Raw genomic sequence first — 24,181 nt, forward strand, 5'->3', positions numbered from 1 at the left:
TTTCATTTTGGCGGGGTAAAAAAGTCAACTAAGTGTAAAGGCTGACACGTAGGACTCGCGAAAATGTCGCCGGTGGCCATGGTTAAATCACTCTCCACCAAAACATCCAACTTTGCGTACAACACACGCTCTTCCCATTCTAGATAACAACATACAATTAATCACGTTTCATGCCTCCTTACAACAAGAGTACGTTTAATTTAATTTTGTTTTATAAAAAGAAAAGTTTTTAATAAAGAAATTGAGAGAAAACGTAAAAGCATGTAAGCGAGGGCGACGGCGGAAGGAAGGCTAATGCCTAATGGTTAATTAGGTGATGGTGGTTAATGGATGTCTCTTTCTGAAGTCAGTCTGAGAGTAGGAAAGGACAGAGTAGCAGGATTAGAGTGCATCTAATAATGGTGTGTTAATGATGGTGATGAGCCAAATGGTTTACTATTTTTAAACAAGCGTGGGGAAGTAGGGGTAGTATAGGTATTTGAGGGGTAGGGGTTGGCTATCAGCTATGCTGTCCTCTTTTATATTCCGCCTGCTAATTTTGGCACTGTGCAGACAATGTTTCCAATAAGGATTAATTGTTGGGCCGTGTTTGGCTCTGCTCTTATGCCTCTTTTTGTCAGAGTAATCTTTCTTTACCATACGTGGAAGTGGGATGTGGACGTCGATGTCAAAACTCACATTTTTTTCTTCTCGATGTATACTCCTATGCAATCGGTTGCACCATGCAATTAATTTATAAACGACACTACATTAATCTCAAGTGTCATTTGTATGTTAATGTAATGTCATTTCGAAAATATTCAAGTGTCATTTCCCGAATAAAATAGTATCATTCTGACAATCAATTACACGGTGTAACCGATTGCACATAAATATTTGTGTTTCTTCTTACTCCCTCCCACCCCAAGTTTTAGCCTTTTTAATCAATTCTTAGTTATCACATATACTCATTCCTGTACAAGAGTATAATTTCAGGACAGGAATTTTAAAAAATATATAATATATACTTCATCCGTCCCACTAGAATTGACACTTTGAGTTGGGCACGGAGATTAAGAATAAAGAGTTAAGAGTGTAAAGTAGGTAGTGTCCACTTATTTTATGCGTGTAGAGAATGTAAGGACCACATACCATTTTAGGAAAGTTTCAATTCTAATGGGACAAACAAAAAATGCAAGTGTGCCAATTCTAGTGGGACGGATGGAGTAATATATTAAATGAAGAAAATAATTCATTATTTAAAAAACAAAAAAAAAATGAGAATACATGATCGTAATACTAAGATCTTGTTTCAAAATGAAAGTACTCCCCGTGTCCACGAAAAAATATCATAATTTATCATTTTGGTCCGTCCATAAAAGATATTTTTAACTTATTTTTAATAATAATTTATCAGTCCATGTTTTCACTCACTAACTTGTAGGCCTCTTTCTCTACTCATTAACTTAATTCATCTTTTTCATTTTTCTTATTTTATGGGTTATTTTCTCCACCTACTAAATACATAACACAAATTTTTGGTTCATTTTGTTATGCAACTTAGTATTGAATACAATTTAATCTCTACATTTTAATTTTTATTCAAACTAGTTTAAACTAGTTTCAAAACTTAATGCACTTGTATTATTTTATCATAACATGGCCCATTTATACAGCTATAAGGATGTGTTCTCTTTATGGAAGACGATGGATAATAATTATTTCACCCGTTCCTAAAATGCATATTCACTAAATAATGACATATATTTTAGAAAATTAGTTAAGTGTGTATAAATGAAATAAGATTTTCATTTTTGTAATGAGTGAATTGTGTAGTGTATACATATCAAAAAAGAAAAAGGTATATATTTGGAGTACGAACCAAAAATAAAATATAAATATGTATTTTAGAGACAAAGAGAATACTATTTTATTTATTATTTTTCAATATTTTCACGTGTTTTGTAAAGTATATAATTTTCTTTGGATTGTGGATAATATTATCATGGGGTTAATGTGTGATAATATTATGAGAGGAAAGATGGGTGTGACAAATTTTTTCTCCACTATTGAATACGTGAGATGAAAAGCTAGAACCACTAAAATATGATAAAAGTTTCTAATTACTTTTTATTTTTTATGATAAATTTATAATAAAAAAGAATGCACTTTTAAATGGATAAATTTATAACTGATACGATTCTTAAAGATTTAATTCGATTAACTAATTACACATCCACAAAGAAAAAGAAAGTTTGAATCTCCATAAAACCAACTAAGAGGGTGTTTGGCTAAACTTATTTTAAAGAGCTTATAAGCTCTTGGAACTTATAAGATGTTTCAAGTGTTTGGGTAATTGAACTTATAAGTTTAAAAAAGATTTTTTAGTTAGTGAGAGAAAATTTTTGTTAGAAAGAGAAAATCGAAGAAAAATGAAATTAGAATGATATACGATGAAAATAAAAAATTATAATTGAGTTATTTTTGTAAAATGAGAATTGCTTATAAGCTGATGAGAAAATAAGTTGCAGTAGAGGAATTTATTTTTTTGGGAGCTTATAAGTTCTTAGAGATTATTTTTACTGCTTATAAGCTCTTTAGTAGCTTATTTTGCCAAACACTTTGAAGGAGCTTATAAGCAGTTTTGAAGAGCTTATAAGCTCAGCCAAACACCCTCTAAGTCTATGTATGGTCGAACTTTTTTGAAGCTTGAAAATAAATTCAATTAATTGAAATCATGACTTGTTGTTTGATTTGAGTAATAAATTAATCATTACCTTTATTTGAGGGTATTCCAATCATTCAATTTGTTACCCTTCAAAATAAAAAGAGAAAAAAAAAACCACTTACTAGTAATTTTTTTTCATTATTGAACCAAACATTCAATAAAAGTAACATTTATTGTTACTATTCATTCTCTTTATTTGATTACATTTTCTTTCCATTCCTCAATTTGAATCAAATAATAAGCACTAAATATTTATATATTCGTTTATTCTATAACTTTTAAAATAATTTTTACTGACGTATTAGTCATGTAAGTCTGTGACATAAAACACCTCCCTTTCCTCTCCATTTTTTTTCCTTCAAACCCCATTCAACTCGCGAATATTGAATATGTTTGTAAAATTAAATTACCTCGAGATTCGGTGAATAATAATCGAGTTAAATTCAAATATTTTAAAAGTTAGAAAGTATTTACTCAGAGCAGCCCATTTTTTGGCAAATGCTGCCATTTCTGTTGATGAGTCTCACATATATTGTGCATCGCGATTTGAATTAATATAAGCTTCCTTTTGGTCTCCAAAATAAAAAATAAAAACTTTTAGTCCAAACGGTAAATGTAATTGTATATATATATATTCAATTTTATGATATGTATTTTGTATTTAAAAATATATATTAACCTAATTAATTATTTTATTATTACTTATTTTCGAAGGATAAGTAGCACAACTTCTAAATTTAGAGATGAATGAATATAATGTTTTATTTTAGAAAATACGTAAGTGACCAAGTTCAAGGTTTCCAAGCGGCCTGCGGAATGAGCGGTGGTCGTTCACGTGGATTCAGCACTTTGAGTTCATTCTTTTGTTTTGCTGCAAACAAATTCTTGGAACTGGTAAAAACTCTACCATCATTAATCAATCAATTTTTATTTTATTTATGGTATCAAGAAAACGACGAGGCCTATAAATTAACAGAATTGAAAGAAAAAAAAAAAAAAAAAACAGAGCTGGTGGAAAATGAGTTCATCACGTAACAGAATAATTGAATCACAATTATATATTTATATGCCAATGGTTGCATCATTGAATTTCATATGTTTTTGTAGAAAAAGATCCTTTTCCTATTGTCTATTTCTTCAAAACAGGAAAAAAAATGGGTAAAAGATTACGGAAGGCATGATGTTCCTTTGAATAAAACGCATTCTATTGTAGTCGATTTTTGAATATATACGAGTAGTTTGTATAAGTCGCATCACAACATACATAAACAAAAATGTACGATTATTCATTCAAATTGTATTATGAAAACAAATCTAGACACCTTGAATTAAAATAGGGTTAATTATAGTGAATTAATATAAAACATTCTTTCTGTAAATCATGTAGGCTTTTTTTTTTCAAATGTCTCAAATATATAGCCGAGTTTCTATAAAAAATGATTTATTTTTAACTTATTTATTAATGCATTCTTATTTAATTATTTGATTAAGTCTAGTATTAATGAATTATCACAGGCTAAACATGAATATATTAAAAAGTACTTGTATAGTTTTTTTGAATAACTTTTTTTACCTATTATAAAAATCAATTAATTTATATAATTGAGATGGAGGAAGTAAATAAGTAAGAAGAGACGTGGACAACTATATTTTGGTGGGCAGCCTAGAATAGATTTTAAGACGATTATTATAAGCAGCTGTTTGATAGATGTGCATGTCTTATCTATTATTCTCTTTTGTTTGTTTTCTTTTTCTCTTTTTTTTTCCGATATGATTTGGATCGCTGGTTTGACCACTTTGCTTAGTAAAGAAGAATTCAATTTTAATTGGATGTTTTTGGGTGTATTCTCCAAGGACACAAAATGATGGGAATTCATTTGGTTTAATTTAATTTGCTTAAAGTGTTTTTCATAAATCCATGAAGAACAGCTCTCGAAGATCACTAAAGATGGGGGGACATGTGATCATATATTGAACTCCTAATCCTAAATAAGATTGTTCGTTTCGATGCATATAAAAAAAGGTTAATGGTAGTTTTGATCTACTTTTAAAATTAAAAGAGAAGAAAATTATTTTAATACAAAAAAATTATAAACATTATTCACTTGTAGCGTGAAAGGACAAAGTTATTTTTACTAAATAAATTTAAAATTTCATATCATTACTAGTACGACCATCCCTGCGATGCACGGCGAAATCGAAATTAAATGACATGTTTAAATAAATATATATAAATATTAAACAGAAACAAAATATAATAAATGCAAAATATGGTTTAAAAATAAAATACTAATTACTCAATAAACTTCTGAATTTAAAAACGTAATTTTTAATTATGTATAAAGTGTAATAATAATAATAGTTATTAAATTATTTTAAATTATTTGATAATGAAAATTAATTACACGTTATTATTATAGAGTATTTCACATAATAATAATAATAATAATAATAATAATAATAATAATAATAATAATAAATAAATATTTTCATACACAAACATAAATAAAAAGTTGTAAAATTTTAACAAAGAAAAAGGAAATAAAATATTTTAAAATTTTAGCAACCTATTCGTTTTAAATTCATTTTTGATAATTTTTATACCATTAAAGATCTTCTGACGAACTTAAGCTTACGATGCACATTGAATATTTTGTTATAAATTAAATTTGACAATGTTTAGAAAAGAATTAAAATTATAAAAGAAAAAATATAATAAAAAAATGATGGGAGAAGAGAGAGAAAAATGGAGGGAAAAAATGGAGAGAGAAAACTCTTCTTTTATATATTATATAGATTTTATATTTACTCGAATCGCGAATTTTGCTCGACATTCTCGACTAATGTGAATCGATTATTAGTGGTAAATGCACTAATACTCAATAATTGCGAGTCAAGCAATCGAGCATTCATAGAAAATGCACTAATGCTTAACATTATCAACCACTGCGAGTCAAGCATTAGTGGAAAATGCAATAACGCTCTACATAAGGTTAAGGTTAAAAAAGTTGTAAATTAATACTTCATCCTTCTCATTTCACTTGGCCTAGTTTCTTTTTGAGTCATCACATCCGACTTAACTTGTTTCATTTTTGAGTAATAAATTTTCACTACAATAGATATCAACCCACATACTTTACACTACTTTAGACTATAATTTTGCCCTCCTTAATAATTGTGTCGAAAAGAACTAGGCCAAGTGAGATGGGACAGAGGGAGTATAATTTATAAATTTTTTTAAAGGTTGATATTTTTATAGGCGAAAACGAAGTTTATTTATTCAAATCAGATTGTAGAAAATCGAAAATCCACGACGGAAAATTTGACTTCCAAATTATTATATCCTGAGAAACAATAGCATAACTAGCTAACTCATGAGCCGCCCTATTTGCATCCCTCCAAGTATGGCAAAATTCAAGCACTACTGTTTAGGAGCATGTTCAAAAGCCTCCCATAAGTAATGACAAAAATTTCGAGCCCTTATATGTATCTTGTAACCATGGATTGCCAACTGCGAATCAGTGAAGCTTCCCAAGTAGAACAATAGATGTGTAACCAATAGATCGATCGATTAAACATTTGCCAAGCAAAGTGTTCAACCTTAGGGGTAGGTTAAGAGCCCAGATGCCCTTTCTCCATGTGCCATCTTCGTTCGATGAATTACATTATATTCATTTGGCCTATAGAAATTTGTAGCACATAGGTATCCTAACTTAACGTTATATTCTCATTTTTCATCGAAATTTCTTAAGATGAGTATTTTTTATGTTTTGTCTTTTAACACAGTAGTACTATTTTTACCCTATTGATAACGTCTATTCTTGCTTCTTCTTCTTTTTTCCCCCGCATTTTTAGTTTTAAGGTATTTCATTTAAGAGTGTAATCAATAAACATTCTTCTACATGTGTAATGGTTTAACCATATTCATGAGGTTCGTTTAGTTGTATAGATTCTATAGAAACCGATTTGAAAGAGGAATTTGTTTTCTAATTTAAAAAATTCTTGAATTTCAATTACGTGGCGAATATGCTCTGTAAATTTAAGTGGAAGAATACAAGGTAAATTTCCTAAAGGAAGAAAGTAAAAATTGATTTTTTATAAATAAAATATCAAATTTACGTAATTTTGGGTAGCTTATTAGTTATACTAGATGAACCATATAAACAGTACGACCTACAATTAATAATCGCATATTTGTCTATATGACTATATTATCCAAACCGACAAATAAAGAAAAAGGATAAACAAGAAGAAGAAGAAGAAGAAAGATAATATTGAATTTACTTGATTGTCAATTCTACCAAAGTTGCAGTTGGGTCAGCGATTTGTACAATTAACAATTCCTTAATTAATCGTTTTAGAATTAATATTGTAGTCTAAATTCTGATTTTCAGTTCAACTATCCATGATAATAAATTTATGCGGTATGCGTACACGTTCATACGCACAATTATCAACGAATTAATACCGCTTTCTCTAATTGTCGGTATCATATATAGTTCAAGAAAATGCATCTGCGTCACATAATACAACTCTCAAATTATACGCCACTATTCATTTTTAAATTCTTAAGTTCCAAGTCCTCGGTCATATATATATTGATTGATAAGGTGCGTGCGGGGTAGGCAAAATAATTAATTATGTGTTTATTTTTCATAATTAAGATGAGATGATGATAAACACTAACGAAATTGAGTTTTACAAAGTCGTACTTGGGAGGATGTGATGGGGGAAATAGTGAAAACTACAATGGATGCTTATGCAAAAGTAAATGCTTTACATGATTACATCCAATAATATCTAAATATTTATATAGGAAAATGTCCAATTCACGCATGACATGTTCCGTATATCACATATAGCATAAAATACAACAAATTACCATCTTTAGAATTCAAAGTTTATAACCATTCCGATTTTATCTATCCATAATTCGTAAAAGATTATCCCCTCTCTTTCTTTTTTTCTTTTTTTTTTAAACATAAAAATATCCTCTTTTTTAATTGTATGATAGGGGAATTGAGATATATGCAATAAACCTATCCATTCTCGTATAACAAAAATAAAAAATATTCATATGTTTATTTTTAAATAATCAATTTTTATATGAAATTACAATATCGTTCTCACCTATTTTTGAATTTCATCAATTTTAGTCGTAGCATGTTGTTGGAGCTCCCCCGTCATTCGCGGTGATGCATTATCCGATGTCGCCTTCGTCGTTGTCGTTGAGCATGCGATTCACAAAGCATAACGTCATCTTCGCTACATTTGCCACACCGAAGCCATTCCAGGGAAACCTCCATTTACCTTTGGTTTATCATATTGCAACGCTGCATTTTCACTGCACTCTTCTATTTATAAGATTTAATACGCCTCCATTTCAACTTATACAACTAATAACGCCAATTAGGCATTGCTCTAGTGGCAAAGCTGAGGCCCCAAAGACTCTCATTTGTGTGAGAGGTCTTGGGTTTAATTCCGCCTGCGTGCGGTGATGTTTTTCCACTTTAGGTGGTATTGTATTCCCACCTGCGTGCAGTGTAGTTTTCGCACAGTTGTGTAGTGTTGAGGTCCTGAATGCGGTGATGTTTTTCCACTTTAGGTGGAATTGTATTCCCACCTGCGTGCGGTGTAGTTTTCGCACAGTTGTGTAGTGCATGTTGAGGTTCCGAATGCGTGCGGGTTGCATAATTGATTATATTCAGATACCTCTTGTAATTTTAATTAAAAAAAAAAACTTATACAACTAATAACCGCCGACACTTCACTTCATCTACTTTCCGTATAAAAATATTGATTCTATGGGCAAGTTTAAGTGAAATGTCCAATATAATTTAGATGTTGATGGGTTGCTTTATTTAATGTCTTATATTTTTCTTATGCAATTGCACTTGTATTAGAAAAATGAAAGATAAATATGTAATCATTCGCAGAATTATTGTAATTTCAGTAAATGATTGTTTTAATTTGAGAGATTTATTTCAATTTAAATTATTATTTAATGTATTTGTCCTTTACTAAAATCTCGAATTAATTCATTACTTATGTAATCTATTATCTATAATATATTAATAATTCAATATTTCAATTTGAAATCAATTGCAAATTGATTTCAAAATAGAGCTGACAATTTTGTAGTTATAATTAAATTGAAGGTTTATTTTTAAACTATATTTTTATTTCTTTTTTCTTTATTTTATTTTATTTTTATTTTATTTCTTTTAAAAATTATGAGATTCGACCATTATAAAATAAATTAATATGCATATCAAATTAAAGATCACGATAAGAGCTCTAATTTGTTACTATTTTATCAAAATTTTGATTTATAATATAAAAATTATATTAATTTAAAGATTAAAATTTAAAAAAATATTTGTCATCTTTTTTTAAATAAATCTATCTTTTAATTCTTTTTATTTCTATTTTTTAATTTGTTTTTTGCCTTCACATAATATCATTTTTTATTTTAAATTCTTTATTATTTTTTCAATATTTAGCTCAATTATATTCAATTAAAATTAATTTCTTATTATATTTAAGATTATGATAATTGAGATGATATCGATTTTATATAAATATAAAAATATAAAAACATTTCACATGCATTGCACGGGGTGCAAATGGTAGTAATATAATAAAAGTTCATTTTCGGCTATCAAATTTAATTCCTACCGAAAAAAGTAAGTAGTTAAGTCGAAAATGTAACCTATGAAAAAATACCCGCTCGGTCAATTACCTATCTAGAGGCTACTTTTCTGGTCATATTATCAATTATAAAATTGAAATTCTTATATTTATTTTTTGTTTTAGTTTTACTTTAGTAAAAAAATATAAATTGAAGGAACGAGAATTAATTAAAGCAAAGGACAAAAAAATATTGAAGTAGCAGTGATTAACTAAAAAATGTACAAAATATGTATGAAACATATAAAAATATGTAAGACAACTGCGTTTATGATTAACACGTTCAAAGTAATTTATAGAACATAAGAATTTTTTTATTACAATTTCTTGAAAGTAAGCATTTTAAATTTCTATACTAATAACTTATTATTATTATTTCAAATAAGGGGTTATAAGAAACAACTAGTTTATAATAAAATAAGAGAGCGAAAGTAATTTTTTTTAAGAATATATTTGTCAAAAAAGTACTCCCTCCGTCCCAATTCAATATGCCATGTTTTCTTATTTGGACGTCCTAATTCAATTAGGTCACTTCTTAAAATGAAAAATCAATACATAATAAATATCCCCACATAACTCATTATTTACATTAAATGTCATTGTACATGACACATAGTTATCTTTTCCTTATTTCTCTTCTACTTTTTGGATACATATATCTTCAACAAAAGTTATTTTTTCACTCCTATCTTATTATAAATTATTCGTTTCTTAACATTCATATCCAAGTCTTGTGGCCGATTAAATTGGGACAGAGTAAGTAGAAGAGAGAAACGAAGATATTTTTATTTAAATAAGAATAGAGATAATTATGTGTGGGTCACAATAATATATTATATAAATAATGAATTATAAGAGATTATTTGTTATAAATTAATTTTTCATTTTTAAAAATAACTTACTGAATTAAAATGTTTAAATAAAATAAAAATTGTGACCTAATTGAATTAGAACGGATAAATGTAAATTTACCGTTGAAAAGGAGGCGTAAATGTGTCCCCAATAGAAGCAGGACAAATAGGCTGTGGCCCCATGATACGGCAGGTACAAAAACACGGAAATAATTGTATGCTCGCGGGCCCCACAATATCAGGACCATCTGTCGCTTTATCACCAGCAATACCAATCCCCCCTGCACGTGATTCCATTTCCCTCCTATTTAACCATTTCTTTTTGTCTAGTTTCTTAATAAATTTGCAAAAAATCAAATTACAAAAATACAAAAGGTCACAAAAACTTCATAAGTTCTAAAAAAAAAAAAAAACACCATTTTGCTTAGTTTTTGAAAATTACTATTAAACCACACAATATATTCTCTCTGTCTCATTACAAATGTCTCATTTTTCATAATGAGATGTCCTATTACAAATATTGCATTCTTTTTTTTTGACGATATATTATCTCTATACTTAATATTTAAATAATTTTCACCAACTCACTTTATCTACTTTCTACACATTTTTTAATGCTTAACAGTATTGAAACATTTGTAATGACACGGAGAGAGCAATAAATTACACGAGAGTCAAACACAATATTTTGCTATGAGCAATAAAATAAAAAAGAATCCAACACAATATTTTTCCATGAGCAATAAAATAAAAAAGATAGTACTCTCTCCGTCCCACTTATCTTGACACGTTTTTCTTTTTAGTTTATTTCATTTATAATGAAACTTTCTAAAGGTAATATGTGATCTCTACATTCTTTATACACGTCAAATAAGTGTCCATACACACTTTACACTCTTAACATTCGTGCCCAAAGCAAATGTGCCAAGATAAATGGGATTGAGAGAATATTACTTAAAGGTAACAATAAAATAAGAACGAAATATTGAAAAATCAAATATCGCGTGTATTATACCTTGAAAAGCCTTGTTACATCAACAAAATATATGATTTAGATTTTGACCTATATACTATGTGATGAGTGAATACTGACAGATCTCACCCGTATATATATAGAGGTAAATAAAATAAGAACAAAGAACCACCATTTAAGCCATTTAATCATCAAAATCTACGATAGATGCATCATCTTAGTGGATGAATGCAGAACCTGTGTTCGAATATTGAAGGGAGCAAAAATTTTATTTTTTCGAATGTAGTAGATTTAATAGTGGATGCATTAATATGTATAGCAGATGCAATAATTTTAATGGTTCTCATATTCTCACGAAATTACGATTCTCACTAGAACCGCACCCTATATATATATGATGAGAATTTAAACTACCCACTTTGATAATATATCTATGAAAACTACCCAACCATATAATATAGGGTGGAAATTTAAAATACTCACTTTAATAATACTGTGAATATGTCTCACCAAGTTACCCACTCATATAATATGTCTTACAAAACTACCCAAAGCACAATTGATGTTGATAGGTTTGCATGATTTTTTGTAAAAGTTCTTACACTTTTCTTACACAATTACAATTGTGTAAGAAAATGTGTAAGATAGGTAGTTAAAAATGGTTCAAAATCTGAGAAAATGTCATTAATTGCTAACTCACGCCACTTTGTAACCCTAATAAAAACCCGAAGTTCGAAAAAATGTGAGCACATTTGTGTGTTTTATACGAAGGCAAAAAAATTCATATTTATGTATATTGTGAACAAAACGGACACAAAAGCCGCCGATAAACCCTAGCCGGCTGCAGAATTCGCGCAAAATTTAAGTCAACGACTTCTGCTGCCGGAATATCATTTTTCGGAGGCTTGTTGGTTTTTTGAGCTTATTTTTCAGTTTTATGCATAACCAAGGTATCTTAAGTTATATTATGCCGAGTACTCAACTATTGTGGTAAACATTGTTTGTCCAACTTTTCATTCATAATTACAACTCATAGTTGTCAAGACATATCAATGATGATCATTACTATAGACGTCTAATTTCTATTTATAATTTGCAAAATCTGAGAACGAAAAAGCTTCTAAAACATTAAAAAAAAACTCCAAAACTTCAACAAGCCTTCCAAACATTTGGGTCCGCGATCACTATCCGCCCGTAAAATGGTGAACGGCTTTTGCTCGCAAACCTACATTTTTGGGAGGCTTGTTTGTTAATTCATATTAATTTCATATTTCATATATGATTCAATTGATACCCAAGTGAAAAATAACATTACAGATTCTGCATCTTTGGTGCCGATTGTGCATCTATGGTGCCAATTGTGTATCTAGTAAATTAAAGGATATGTATAATATGGCCCTGTGATGATTTTTTTAATTTGAGGACAACAATAATAAGATAATGTACTTAATCATGCTAAAAATAGTTAAGCTTACAAAAAATGGTTTACATTTCAAACACCCCCAAAAACAGTTGCATGGTGTTTGTCCCTGTAAATATTGGATCTATAGGTTTCTAGTCAGCAATTCCCACTCTATTCAGCCCTTCTATGACATCTCCAAGGTTGTAAATTTCACTTCTTCACTTGACTCCAACTGTAGGAACTCTAGACTGTCCCTTACAAGTGCTTCTTCAACCTAAATACAACGTGGTAACAGCCCTTGTCTTGTGAGTCTATCTTTGTTCATATGGGGAATCTTGTAGTTGTTTGTTCCCACCCTTAGCCTTGATTATTTCATGATAGCAGCCTTGCAAAGTGAGAAAAACACTGTTGAGCTACTCTGGTGGTATTCCTCGTAGGCAGCTTTCACATTCTCTAGTAACTCCTCCACATTATTGGCTGCTTTTTGATCTTTAAGGGTCTGTATAGCTCTGAAAAATCCTAGATCATTCACATTTGTATCCGGTGAATTAGCTGGTTGGCATACTAGTTGGAACATAAGTATGTTTATTTGGATAAATATGTGCCTGCTTGACATCTTTGGCCACTTGGCTTTGAACACTGGGACCATCTGCCATATTAAGGGCTAAGTGATGAATCTAGAACAGATTCTGATAACAATATTAAAAAAAAAAAAATTAGATTATGCTTACCTCTTTAATAAGGCAGGCTTTGATGATTCCCTTAGTGATGGCTGGAATTGGCTTCACTTCCATTGTACCTTTTATCTTGTTTTTCAAATTCCTCTGTGTTGGTTCTGTTGTTGTGAAAGGAAAGATGCCTAACTTTCCATCAAATATGATTGTGCCATCTCCATCAATTATAGGCCTTGCAACAACGCACATAAACATGATTTTTTTCAATATACCTTTTTTATTTGCATGTCCTATAGCGTTCTACTTCATCGGGCATGAGGGCTGTCAAACCTTGCGGGCCGCGCCGGCCCGGCCCAACCCAGCGGGCCTAGGCAATTTTTTGGGCCGGGTCGGCCCGGCCCAAAATTTCAGCGGGCCTTGAACAATGAAGCCCAGCCCGGCCCTATATGGGCCGCCGGGCGGGCCGGGCCAAAACGGGCCAAAAATTATATTTTTTTTCTTTTTCTTTTTAGTTCCAAAAATTAATAAATTAAATCAAATTTAAAGAAAAAAAATGAAGACAAATTCGATGAAACAAAAATGGCCTTAAACAATCTACATCTAAATTACATAATTGACTAAAATTAAATGTAAACAAATATGATTAAAACTAAATGTAAATAATATGAATACAAGTAAAAAAATAAAAAATAATTGCAAAAACAACAAAAACTTAAAACGATTTATTCACAAATTAATCAATACAGTAATCAAATCAACTGGAATCAAATAACAACCACAAAAAATAATAAAAAATAAATAAATCTTTCAAGTAAAAATAATTTAATATTGATTGTTGATTGCTAATTTAAATCCTAAGTTAGACTTCGACTCGTCATTGTCGTCAATTGAAGAAATTGACTTAGATTGGGTTGGTTTCATTGGGATTGGCCGATTGGAATTTGGGAGGAGATATAAATTTTCGAAATTTTCACCTTCTATACTAACGGGCCGATTTAGGCCCGAAAGCCCGGCGGGTTTTTTGGCCCGCGGGCCGGGTGACCCGGCGGGCCGCATGGGCCGGGCCAGGGAGGCCCGGTTTTTTTTTGGCCTTAGAAATCCTAGCCCAGCCCGGCCAAAACTACGGGCGGGCCGGGCGGGCCCATCGGGCTGGGCCATTTTCGGCCCATTTTGACAGCCCTAGGCATGAGGTAGTATTTGTCCTTAGTTTTGGTAAGGTAAAACCATTTCTCATCTATGTGAATGGTGTTATACATGCTTTGAAATTGTATAAATCCATCTTCACTTAGATAACTAAGTTGTTTCAGACTCCAACTAAGTCGACACAACCTATTTAGAGGGGTAAGAAATGGTTTTATTGCATTTGTATGTGGTTTCAGTTTTCTCTCATTTACCTACTTGTGAATCAAAGACTTAGACACACCTATGTTGGTAGACATGCATCTCAAAGAATATCTTTCTAAAACATAAAATTTATTCACTTTTTCAACATTAATGTGCTTCTTATCCTTATGTAGGCAGCCTTTTCTAATTGATTTTACCTCGAGAGGTACACCACATGTTCTTTGATTTGAGACTTGGCTCCAAATCCTCCAAATGGTCTTCAAGTTCACTTTGAAGTGAAGTGCAGCCTCCTTTTTGGCTCCATACTGAAGTTTTTCTGCACTGCTATGTTCAAGAAGCCACTAAGCAACTTTATTTCTTTCATCATCTTTCAGTTTTGGCCTTTCTATGGCCATTTTCTATTTTTTTTGTTTTAGTTGGTGAGAATTGAATGCAAGTTGAAGTAATGGCTGTTTTTACAGAGGCTTTAGAGGGTAGCTGTAGTTAGATTTTCCACCCTTGTATTTTTGCAGCAACTAGTTAAATAAAAATTCCTTTTACCTCCAAATTTCAGCTTTATCTCTTTTATTGTTGTTGTCTTCGAAATTTGGATTCTATTGCAGACCTGGAAATTTGGTAGTCTTCGAATTTTGGAAACTAAAAAGATAAATAAAGATTAAAAAAAACTGACTTGAATTAAAATGGAATAGTCACAATTAAAAGGAAATAGTCAAAGATTAATAAATTGAAAATTAAATGGAATAGTCAAAGACAATAAAATTAATCAAAAAAGTAAAAGCAATCTCTTAATTAAAGATTAGTAAAAGTAAACAACTAGCCTTATATTTCACCCACAACACCTTTTTTAATTTTCTTAGTGTCCTTGCTCACCCTCAAATGGGGCTTTAATTGGTGGATGGAGGGAGTATATATATATATATATATATATATACACACACACACACACACATTTTAAAAAATGTACGTTTCATATATATAAATAACTAGTTTTGATCCCGTATGATATATGGTAATAGTTATTTAATTAAATTAATAAAAACAATAAGTAATTTACATTTTTTAAGTTGAATGTCTTTTATACAACTATAGTAAAATTAGTAATATTTTTATAATTTAAAAGATAGAATTCATAATTTTTTTAACCTAATAAATCTCACCAATACTATATGGTTCAAATAAATAACTTTTTATAGTTGTATATGAGTCAAATCTATTACCAATATCTCAACTAACATATTTTTATCAACGATCATTATTAGCAAGTTAAAATATCCATCAAAATATTCATATATGTTTTATTTCAGGTTTCTACTAAGCAAGAAAGATTTTCTAAATTTTTTATGCATGTTAACAAGAAAGATATTCTAGAACTTTTATTTTTTGATGCATATTATACAATTTGGAATTTTTTCAAAATACTTCATATGTCCCAATTATATAGGCTGATTGAATTTTGCACAAGAATTAAGAAAATTATACATGTAACTTCGTAATATGCTCATATTTATTATTTGAAGATACATTAATTGCTATAGTTAATCAAAGAATTAAATAGAAATATATTCGTAAATAATTTAAAAATGCATGACCTTTTATGAAGATTGGCCTATATTTTGGGACATTCGAAAGAGAAAAATCAGCCCCTTTTAAAATAAAAATTGTTACACCCAAAAAAGGAAAAAATACACTCACACTCTAACCTTCTAGGTGTCTCGAACCCCCAACCTATTGGTTGGAGGAGAAGCGTCTTATCAACAGACTGTGCTTCGTCGTCAAAAGAAAAATTAGCCCTTAAAATATAATATAGGAATCATTTTCAGCCTTTAATCATCAAAATTTACGGTTGATTGATCACTTTGCTGGATGAATTCATGGTCCTGAGTTCGAATCTTATAGGTAACGAAAATTTATTTTTCGCAATTTATGCATCTACACAACGGATTTATACATGTTCTACATATAATTCATACATTTTAGTTGTTCATATTTTATATTTTAAAAATTGTTCTTATCCTAGCCCCATCTTATATATATATATATATATATATATATATATATATATATATATATAGGGGGGGCTAAAATAAAAACACTTCTTAAAATATAAAATATAAACAATTTTCAGCCCTTTAAATCATCAAGATCTACGGTTGATTCGTAACCCTTTTGGATGAATTCGTGGTCCTGGGTTCGAATCTCAAAGGTAGCAAAAATTTATTTTTCACAATTCGTAACCATGTTGGATGAATTCGTAACCCTGTTGGATAAAATTCGTACATTAAAAAACGTTTATATTTATATTTTAAGAAGTGTTTTCACTGTAGCCCTCCCCTATATAGAGAATGAAAACCAAATCAGATTCATCCGAATTCTTCAAGTTTAGGAAATCCCGTAAAGTCCTCATTTTTCAATTTTGGGAACCAGCGAACATTATTATGAACTTACGAACATAAGTATGTTTATTTGTATATTCATTTATTTTTATCCGAACATATCGACGAACATTAGTATGTTCATTTGTTTTTTATACGAACACATCGACGAACATTAGCATGTTCGTAAGTTCATAATAATGTTCGTTGGTTCCCAGAATTGAAAAATGAGGAATTTACGGGATTTCCTAAACTTGAAGAATTCAGATTAATCTGATTCATTGATTTTGGTAAGATCAATGGTTCTGATTTGAACTCTATTTTCTATATAGGGAAATGGTCTCCATTGAAGCTGACCCTATATATATATATAACATAACTGGACCTCGAGAAACGTATACAAAGTCGCAAGATACCAGAATTTATTTAAACCAAAAAAATGGCCTAAATTATCAACATCAAGCTACATAATTTGGCAAAATACATTTCTCTAGGTCATATATTTGGTATTTATTGTTTTTTGGGTAAAGTCATGGTCACAATAATAGTAGTCATGCGGTCCATGTGCATTATTTTGTATGGTCTTTAGGTTAAATCACTCACCTGTTATTTCAATTCATTAGAGATCAAAAATGTAGACATATTTTGGTTGATTTTGACATGGATATGCAATTATTCATTCCGTATAATAAATTTTCCTTTCATTTGGGTGCAACCAATTTGTAGCAATCCCAATTAAATTATATGGTCTATAATCTCCAAATTGAATAGGCTGTTCTCTTGATACATAATGTCATATCGATTGGTCATTTTCCAACCTCACCTATATATAATTGAGTTTGTTATTTAAGTTCTGATGCTTCTTATATATGACTTGTGGGGCTGTCTATGTCGTAACATACTCTTTTAGGTAATTCATCATTCAAAATTTTACCCAAGTGATGAAATTAAATATAAAATTATCCCAAAAGGCACAAACTTAATTTCATTGAAAAAAAAAACGTTGTAAATTAAATACAAGATAGAAAAATCGCATATAAAATTACACTATTTTGTAAGGAACATTAATATATATATTTCTCAAGTGTTTAGAAGATGTGACTGATCTAGGATTTTCCTAAATGAACATAGCTTCTGGTAAATAAAAGGGTTAATAGCTGAAAAATACACGAACTTTCACCGAATTTGCATATTGCACATAACCTTCAAAAATAGCCCCAGAATACACCACATTTTAATTTAGTTGTAAATTGCACACGGCGAAAATTCCAACAGCTCTTAAGTTTGACCGACGATGACATGGCATTACTCGTGGCTTTTTTTTACACGATGGCAAGCCACGGGGGCAAAACGACGTCGTTTTGCCCAGAAATTAAATTAAAAGGTGATTTTAATTAAACAAAGTCTGATTAATTAATTAAACAAAGTAATCCGGCTCATCTTCTCCAACTCAACTGCCGTCACGAATCTGTCCTCCGCTATCTCTACCGGTAGCGCCACCTTCATTTCTTCAACCATGAAAATCTGGTTCATCTTCTGCTCCGTGCAGAGCGGCCAAGTAATCATGGGCAGAGCCATCTCTACCGGCAGCAGCGCCTCCAGATCCGGCTCCTCCGCACCCTTCCCCAGCGATCCGCAGCCTTCATCCTCTCCCCGCTTTCCCTCCTCATCCCCAGCCCACCACGCCTTCTGCTTCACCGGATCGTGGATCTCCGCTGCCCACAATCCACCATCGATTTCTACATGTTTGTGCTCCTTCTTCTCTCGTTTCTCTTAGACACACACACACGTTTCTGCTCTATTCCTACCGTCGCCGCCTAAAGCCCTAGATCCCCAAAGTTGTCGCCGCCTCACCCTCCTGCAAACCCCTCTTCCTTCATCGTCCTTGCAGAGGAGCGTCGTCCAACACACCAATTACTTCTCCCCGTGCTTTGATTCACGTTGCCCCGCCGTCTCCCTCTTCCCCCACAATTTTCGCCGCCCCGCCGTGCTCCTGTCCTAATTTCTCAGATCCGGACCGGCGCCTTTCGAAACCTTAATTTCCGCAGCGGTCACAGGCTAAAGCTCGCGCACCTGCTCTCCACCACTACCACCACCACCACCGTTTCCCTTCAATTCTAAGAGGAAGGCGGCGGCCGAGATTTGCAGAATGAGCGATGAAGGCAGTCCAGACAGGAAGAAGGTCCAGACGATAAATTAGGGGATTTTTCCATTTTTTTATTTTTTATTTAATTTAAAAGAGCCTGACAAAACGACGTCGTTTTGCTACATCAGAAATTCGTCCACGTCAACAAAATCCGACAGCCACGTCACCACCGATCAAGGTGTTAGTCAACGCATGTGCAATTTGCGATTAAATTAAAAAGTGGTATATTCTGGGGCTATTTTTGAAGGTCATGTGCAATATGCAAATCCGGTGAAAGTTCGTGTATTTTTCGGCTATTAACCCTAAACAAAATGACATTCTCTTGGCACAAGATTTGTTGGCCAAAAAAATCTCAAGCTCTGGTAATAGTTACGTGCAATTAAATTTGAAACAACCTTTCAAAATAGTTACACATTTTTAACAAACCTTTATTAATCTATTTCAATTAAAACAACGTACCGAAACAGATAACTTTGAACATTAAGTTTTCATCAAAGAATGATGAGGTGGTCTTCTATGAAATCGATTTTTTAAAAAAATCACATTCACAATGACACTACTTCAACATATAAATGATACTCCCTCCATCCCATTATTCATGTCTTGTTTTCCTTTTTTGGTTGTCCCAATATTCCTGGCATGTTTCCTATTTTAAAAATAATAAGGGTGTAATTAACTATACTAATTAACTAAGGGAGATCACCTAACCCTAAAAAAAATACGTGTTTCACTCTCTCTCTCTCTCTCACTTGCGCCGCACCTTTCCTCTTTCCTCTGAAACCCTAAATCGCGCCTCTCTCTCTCTATCTCCCGATTGCTCTGCAAATCTCTGCCCCTTTCGTCACCCTTAGATCGGTGGATCTCTGCCACCGCGCGCTGCCCTTAGAATGGCGCTTCTCTGCCGCCGTGATGAAGCCCATGTGGGAGGCTTACCTGAGCGGTACTGACACTGAGGACTCGTGCTCCGATTGGGGATCGCCGCTAGAGGTAGATTTCCCGTTCTGGGCTGAAATGTCAGACACGGCGGAAGACTCTCTCGGCTTCAGTGAGATCGAGGGCCGTTTTGGAGATGGGAGAGGTCTTGTTTCACCACAGGCTCCGATCTATCACCGCCCCTAAAATTCTATGAGAAAATCGGTCTGTGATCTAGTTACCCCTGAATCTCCAGTTTTGAATGATAGTACTAACTATCCCCTTTGTCAATTACTCTGTGAGGAATCGTGGGATGAAGTTGTGGCCTGGAATGCTACTGTGGCTGATTCTCTGGCTTCTCAGCTGGTGGGTTACACCCCAGCTCAAATGAATATGTTGAAGAACATATTGCCAGTACTATTCCGGGTGAGATCTATCTCACCTTTTACTTTGACCTATAATTGCATGTAAATGTACTAAGGGAGATAGGGTTACTTTCGGTTTTGAAATGATGAAAAACATGCTCACTTAGTGCTTCTTTGATTCTAACATCTATGATTCGTGCATGAGATGTAATTAGTTGCTCTTATTGTGTAGTTGTGGCCCTGTGTGGCATCTGCTTGCTACCTTGTGTTGCTTATGTTTGCTGCCAGTTGTTCCTTATGTTATGGCCGTGTGTGGCTTATATTTGTGGCCCTATGTGGCTTCTGCTTGCTGCCTTGTGTTACTTCTGCTTGCTGCCCAGTTGTGCCTTATGTTATGGCCATGTGTGGCTTATATTTGTGGCCCTGTGTGGCTTCTGCTTGCTGTCTTGTGTTGCTTCTACTTGCTGCCCAGTTGTGCCTTATGTTTATTCTGTTGGTTGCCCTGTGTGGCATGTTTGGTGTGTGATGCCTTGTGTATGCTTTTGTTAAGTTATGGCCGTGTGTGGCTACATGTTTGCTGCCCGTGTGTGAATATACATCAATGATTAAAGATGATAAAACAAAATATTCATTCATGTTTGGCCTTAGCAAAAGCATAGAGGTTCACAAAATGACTTCACATACTAGTCTAATATAGCAAAAGCATAGAGGTTCAACAAAAGGCTTGACATACTAGTCTAATATAGCATTGGTGGCTGTTGAATACCTAAGTTATTCATTAGGTATTCAATGCCATCTAATGAGTAGTTTGCTATGCGTAACTTATTCATTAGATGGTATATTCCATCAACAATGCCCTGTTCCATTAGGTAGGAAATGCATTCTGTTACCAACTCGGCTGGAATTTCCAAATTCAATGGAAGTTGATTATCCCTAATTAGAGCCCATTTCTTCATGTGAGGAATTTTGTAAGAATTCTGGCCCTTTACCTTCATATCTCCACAATGCATCCTTGTAAACTTAAGAAGACGTTATTAAGTGTTGTTGGAGATAACTCCTCAAATGATTTCTCAACTGCCTTCACTAATGAATCCACATTGTTGCAAACTATTTCGTTTTGTAAGATTTTAATGGTTGTAAACCATCTTAAGTCGTTGATGTTTGTGTCTGGAGAATTTGGAGGTTGATTTACTATCCTTATATCAAACCCATCTGCACTGGCAGCCTCTCTAAATTGAGGATAACTATCTTTGATGTGTGGTCGTGCATTGTCTTGTTGAATAAAGATGACTTTACTAGCAAATGCTAGCCATTTTTGCTTGATGGCTGGTATGATCTGCATGGTAAAGTTTCAATGCATTAAGTTCAAATAAAGAATGCAAACTTTTAGCTAGAGCAAACTAATGAATACCTTCTTGAGTATGAAGTCTTTGATTACTTCCTTTGTTATGGACTGAATCGGTTTTTGCTCTAAAGTGCCTACCTCCCTGTTCTTGTTCTTCATTTGTGCTGGAACCATCTCTGTGAATGGAAAAATCCCAATTTTACCATCAAACAACACACTCCCATCTGGTGCAAACATGGGTCTGCACACAGCACACATGAACATCACTTTAGTGATGATTTTTTTTTGATTTGCAAGTTCTGTGCGGTTCAGCCTCCTCGAGTGTTAAATAAAACCTTTGAGAAGTTTTGGTTATGTAAAACCACTTCTCATCGATATGCACTGTGTTGTACATGCTTTTGAATTGAAGAATCTTGAGGATTCTATCATATTCGATGACTTCGAGAGAGAATCTCAAACGTAACAGCTTGTTAGGGGCAGTTAAGTCAGGTTTAATAGCACTAGTGTGAGCTCTGATCAAACCTTTATTAATCCATCTCCCGACTGTGCTTTTACTGCAATTTATTACAACAACAAGCCTTCTAATTGTGCTTCTTTTGCTCAACTCCAAGCTTGATATATGCTCACCATTGTCATGTTGTTTCCTTGCTGTAGCCCATAGCCGACTCCCGGTCCGTCGAGAGCACCCAAACTTGATGATAGCTTCTTGGATCTTTCCTCGTTTTGGCTTCCCGTTGTTGGAGTTGTGAAGAAGGAACTGCACAATCGTGTTAGATCGGGCTTTCTCATTTTGTAAAGTTTGGAAGTTTTATCTTTTGGTTTGATAGCTTTTGTAAATTTTCATACTTGGAAACTCCTATTGTCAACCGATTAAAGGCTTTTATAGATGCCTTGGGAAGATATTAGAGGGAAATTTGAACTTTGGTAAAAGTGAAATGAAATTTGGTTACTTTTTGAGAATTGGCGCCACTTACTTTTGTTTCAGCATTTATGTTTATTAAATTGTTCTCCAGGATTTCGAATTTTAGGAAAGAAAAAAAATAAACATGTTTTTATTTAATTAAATTAATTTTAGATTAAATAATTTATTTATTTATTGCAAGTCAACATTTAATTTAAAGTCAACAATAATTAGTAATATTAACAATATCCTTAAACATGTGGGTTATCCTATTTATCCATCTACTTTAACTCTCATTAGTTCCCGTGTCGAAAAGAAACAGGCCATGAATAGCGGGACGGAGGGAGTACTTTATAATGATAAACTATCATTTGTATAGTGAAGTAGTGTCATTGTGAAGGTGATTTTTTAAAAAACCGGTTTAACAGGGGTTTTTGTGAAGAATGATACTATTAATTTGATTATTAACTAGTATTTATTTTATGCGAAAAATAAATGGATTGTTTGAATATATATATACATATATATATATATATATATATATATATATATATAATATACACATAAGATTATGGGCCTAAAAATTACAGTAAAAGTTCAAATCTTATGAACGGACTTCTTCAACTAATTTGTTATCCTTAGCAAGATTGTCACAAAGTTTTCTTTACTATGTTGTTTAAAAGTTGTCTCCGTTTTCATTCCAACTTACAAAATAAGTTCATCGCTTCATAAACTCACGTAAATAGAGGCTGATTATTGTGAGAACTATATTTATCTACAATCACGATTTTTTATAAAAGCTCTTGTTTTTTAAGTATTGTCTGTCAGCATTTTTTTTTTACCGTGAATGTATTTGCTATTAAAACTAATGTATGTATTGCAAAAATTAAAGCACCTACAAAAAATAAAAGTTGCTCCTTTGAGGATTCAAAATCAAGTAATGCATATATTCGTCAAGATGATGCATCTACTGTATATTTTCACGATCAAATGATTGGGAATGATTCTTCGTTCTCATTTGAACCATTTCCTATAGGGGTAAGTGATAAACACTTATTTTGCACGATTTTGATTGATCTTCTTTGCATGTTTATTGAGATTATGCACTTGTGTGATGTCTTTTGATTTTTTTTTTTATTATTATTATACGAAAATGTCACGTTTGGATATAGTTTTTTCTTTGTTTGGTGCAATTTTTTAGTGTTTTGGAGCAGTTAAAGTCACAGAATACTTGAAGGTCTAGAGTTATAGAATATGGGCTGGATTTTTAATGAGTTTGAACTATATATGATTGAAGTTCATTTCACTACGAGTTCGTATGCGAAAACATATCCAAAATCGGACATCAAATAAGATAGATATGGCAAAAATAAAAATACTACGCACATGCTGAAAATTGTACGCGGATTTGACGAGAAAGTCCTTATTTTAGTCAAACTCTTGTTCCTTATCTCGATTCTTTCTAGGTTTTGTCTATTATTTAATTTAGTTATTCATCA

The 24,181-nt window shown here is 32.2% G+C and overlaps 2 protein-coding genes across 2 annotated transcripts; both read right to left on the reverse strand.

Moving 5' to 3' along the window:
• Positions 1–12,623: 12,623 nt before the first annotated feature.
• Positions 12,624–14,863, reverse strand: LOC130986047 (uncharacterized). Its single transcript, XM_057909319.1, has 3 exons — positions 14,839–14,863; positions 13,355–13,529; positions 12,624–13,272 (listed from the first exon to the last, which is right to left on the reverse strand). Exons 2-3 carry the CDS (start codon positions 13,415–13,417, stop codon positions 12,991–12,993), a joined length of 345 nt encoding a protein of 114 aa, XP_057765302.1. The 5' UTR covers positions 13,418–13,529; positions 14,839–14,863; the 3' UTR covers positions 12,624–12,990.
• A 6,564-nt stretch (positions 14,864–21,427) lies between these two features.
• Positions 21,428–22,570, reverse strand: LOC131025520 (uncharacterized). Its single transcript, XM_057955313.1, has 4 exons — positions 22,409–22,570; positions 22,117–22,247; positions 21,848–22,022; positions 21,428–21,772 (listed from the first exon to the last, which is right to left on the reverse strand). The coding sequence occupies exons 1-4, from the start codon at positions 22,568–22,570 to the stop codon at positions 21,428–21,430; spliced, it is 813 nt and encodes a 270-aa protein (XP_057811296.1).
• Positions 22,571–24,181: the final 1,611 nt, after the last annotated feature.

The sequence above is a fragment of the Salvia miltiorrhiza genome, chromosome 5 (genome assembly GCF_028751815.1).
Source record: "Salvia miltiorrhiza cultivar Shanhuang (shh) chromosome 5, IMPLAD_Smil_shh, whole genome shotgun sequence".
Classification (NCBI taxonomy): Eukaryota; Viridiplantae; Streptophyta; class Magnoliopsida; order Lamiales; family Lamiaceae; genus Salvia; species Salvia miltiorrhiza.

Coding starts and splice junctions, on each gene's coding strand:
- LOC130986047 (XM_057909319.1), bottom strand. CDS start 13,417: ATGGAAGTGAAGCCAATTCCAGCCATCACTAAGGGAATCATCAAAGCC. Junction 13,273..13,354: donor AAGCCTGCCTTATTAAAGAG/GTAAGCATAATC, acceptor TTAATATGGCAG/ATGGTCCCAGTGTTCAAAGC.
- LOC131025520 (XM_057955313.1), bottom strand. CDS start 22,570: ATGAGAAAGCCCGATCTAACACGATTGTGCAGTTCCTTCTTCACAACT. Junction 22,248..22,408: donor AAGGAAACAACATGACAATG/GTGAGCATATAT, acceptor GCCCCTAACAAG/CTGTTACGTTTGAGATTCTC. Junction 22,023..22,116: donor ATAACCAAAACTTCTCAAAG/GTTTTATTTAAC, acceptor TGCTGTGTGCAG/ACCCATGTTTGCACCAGATG.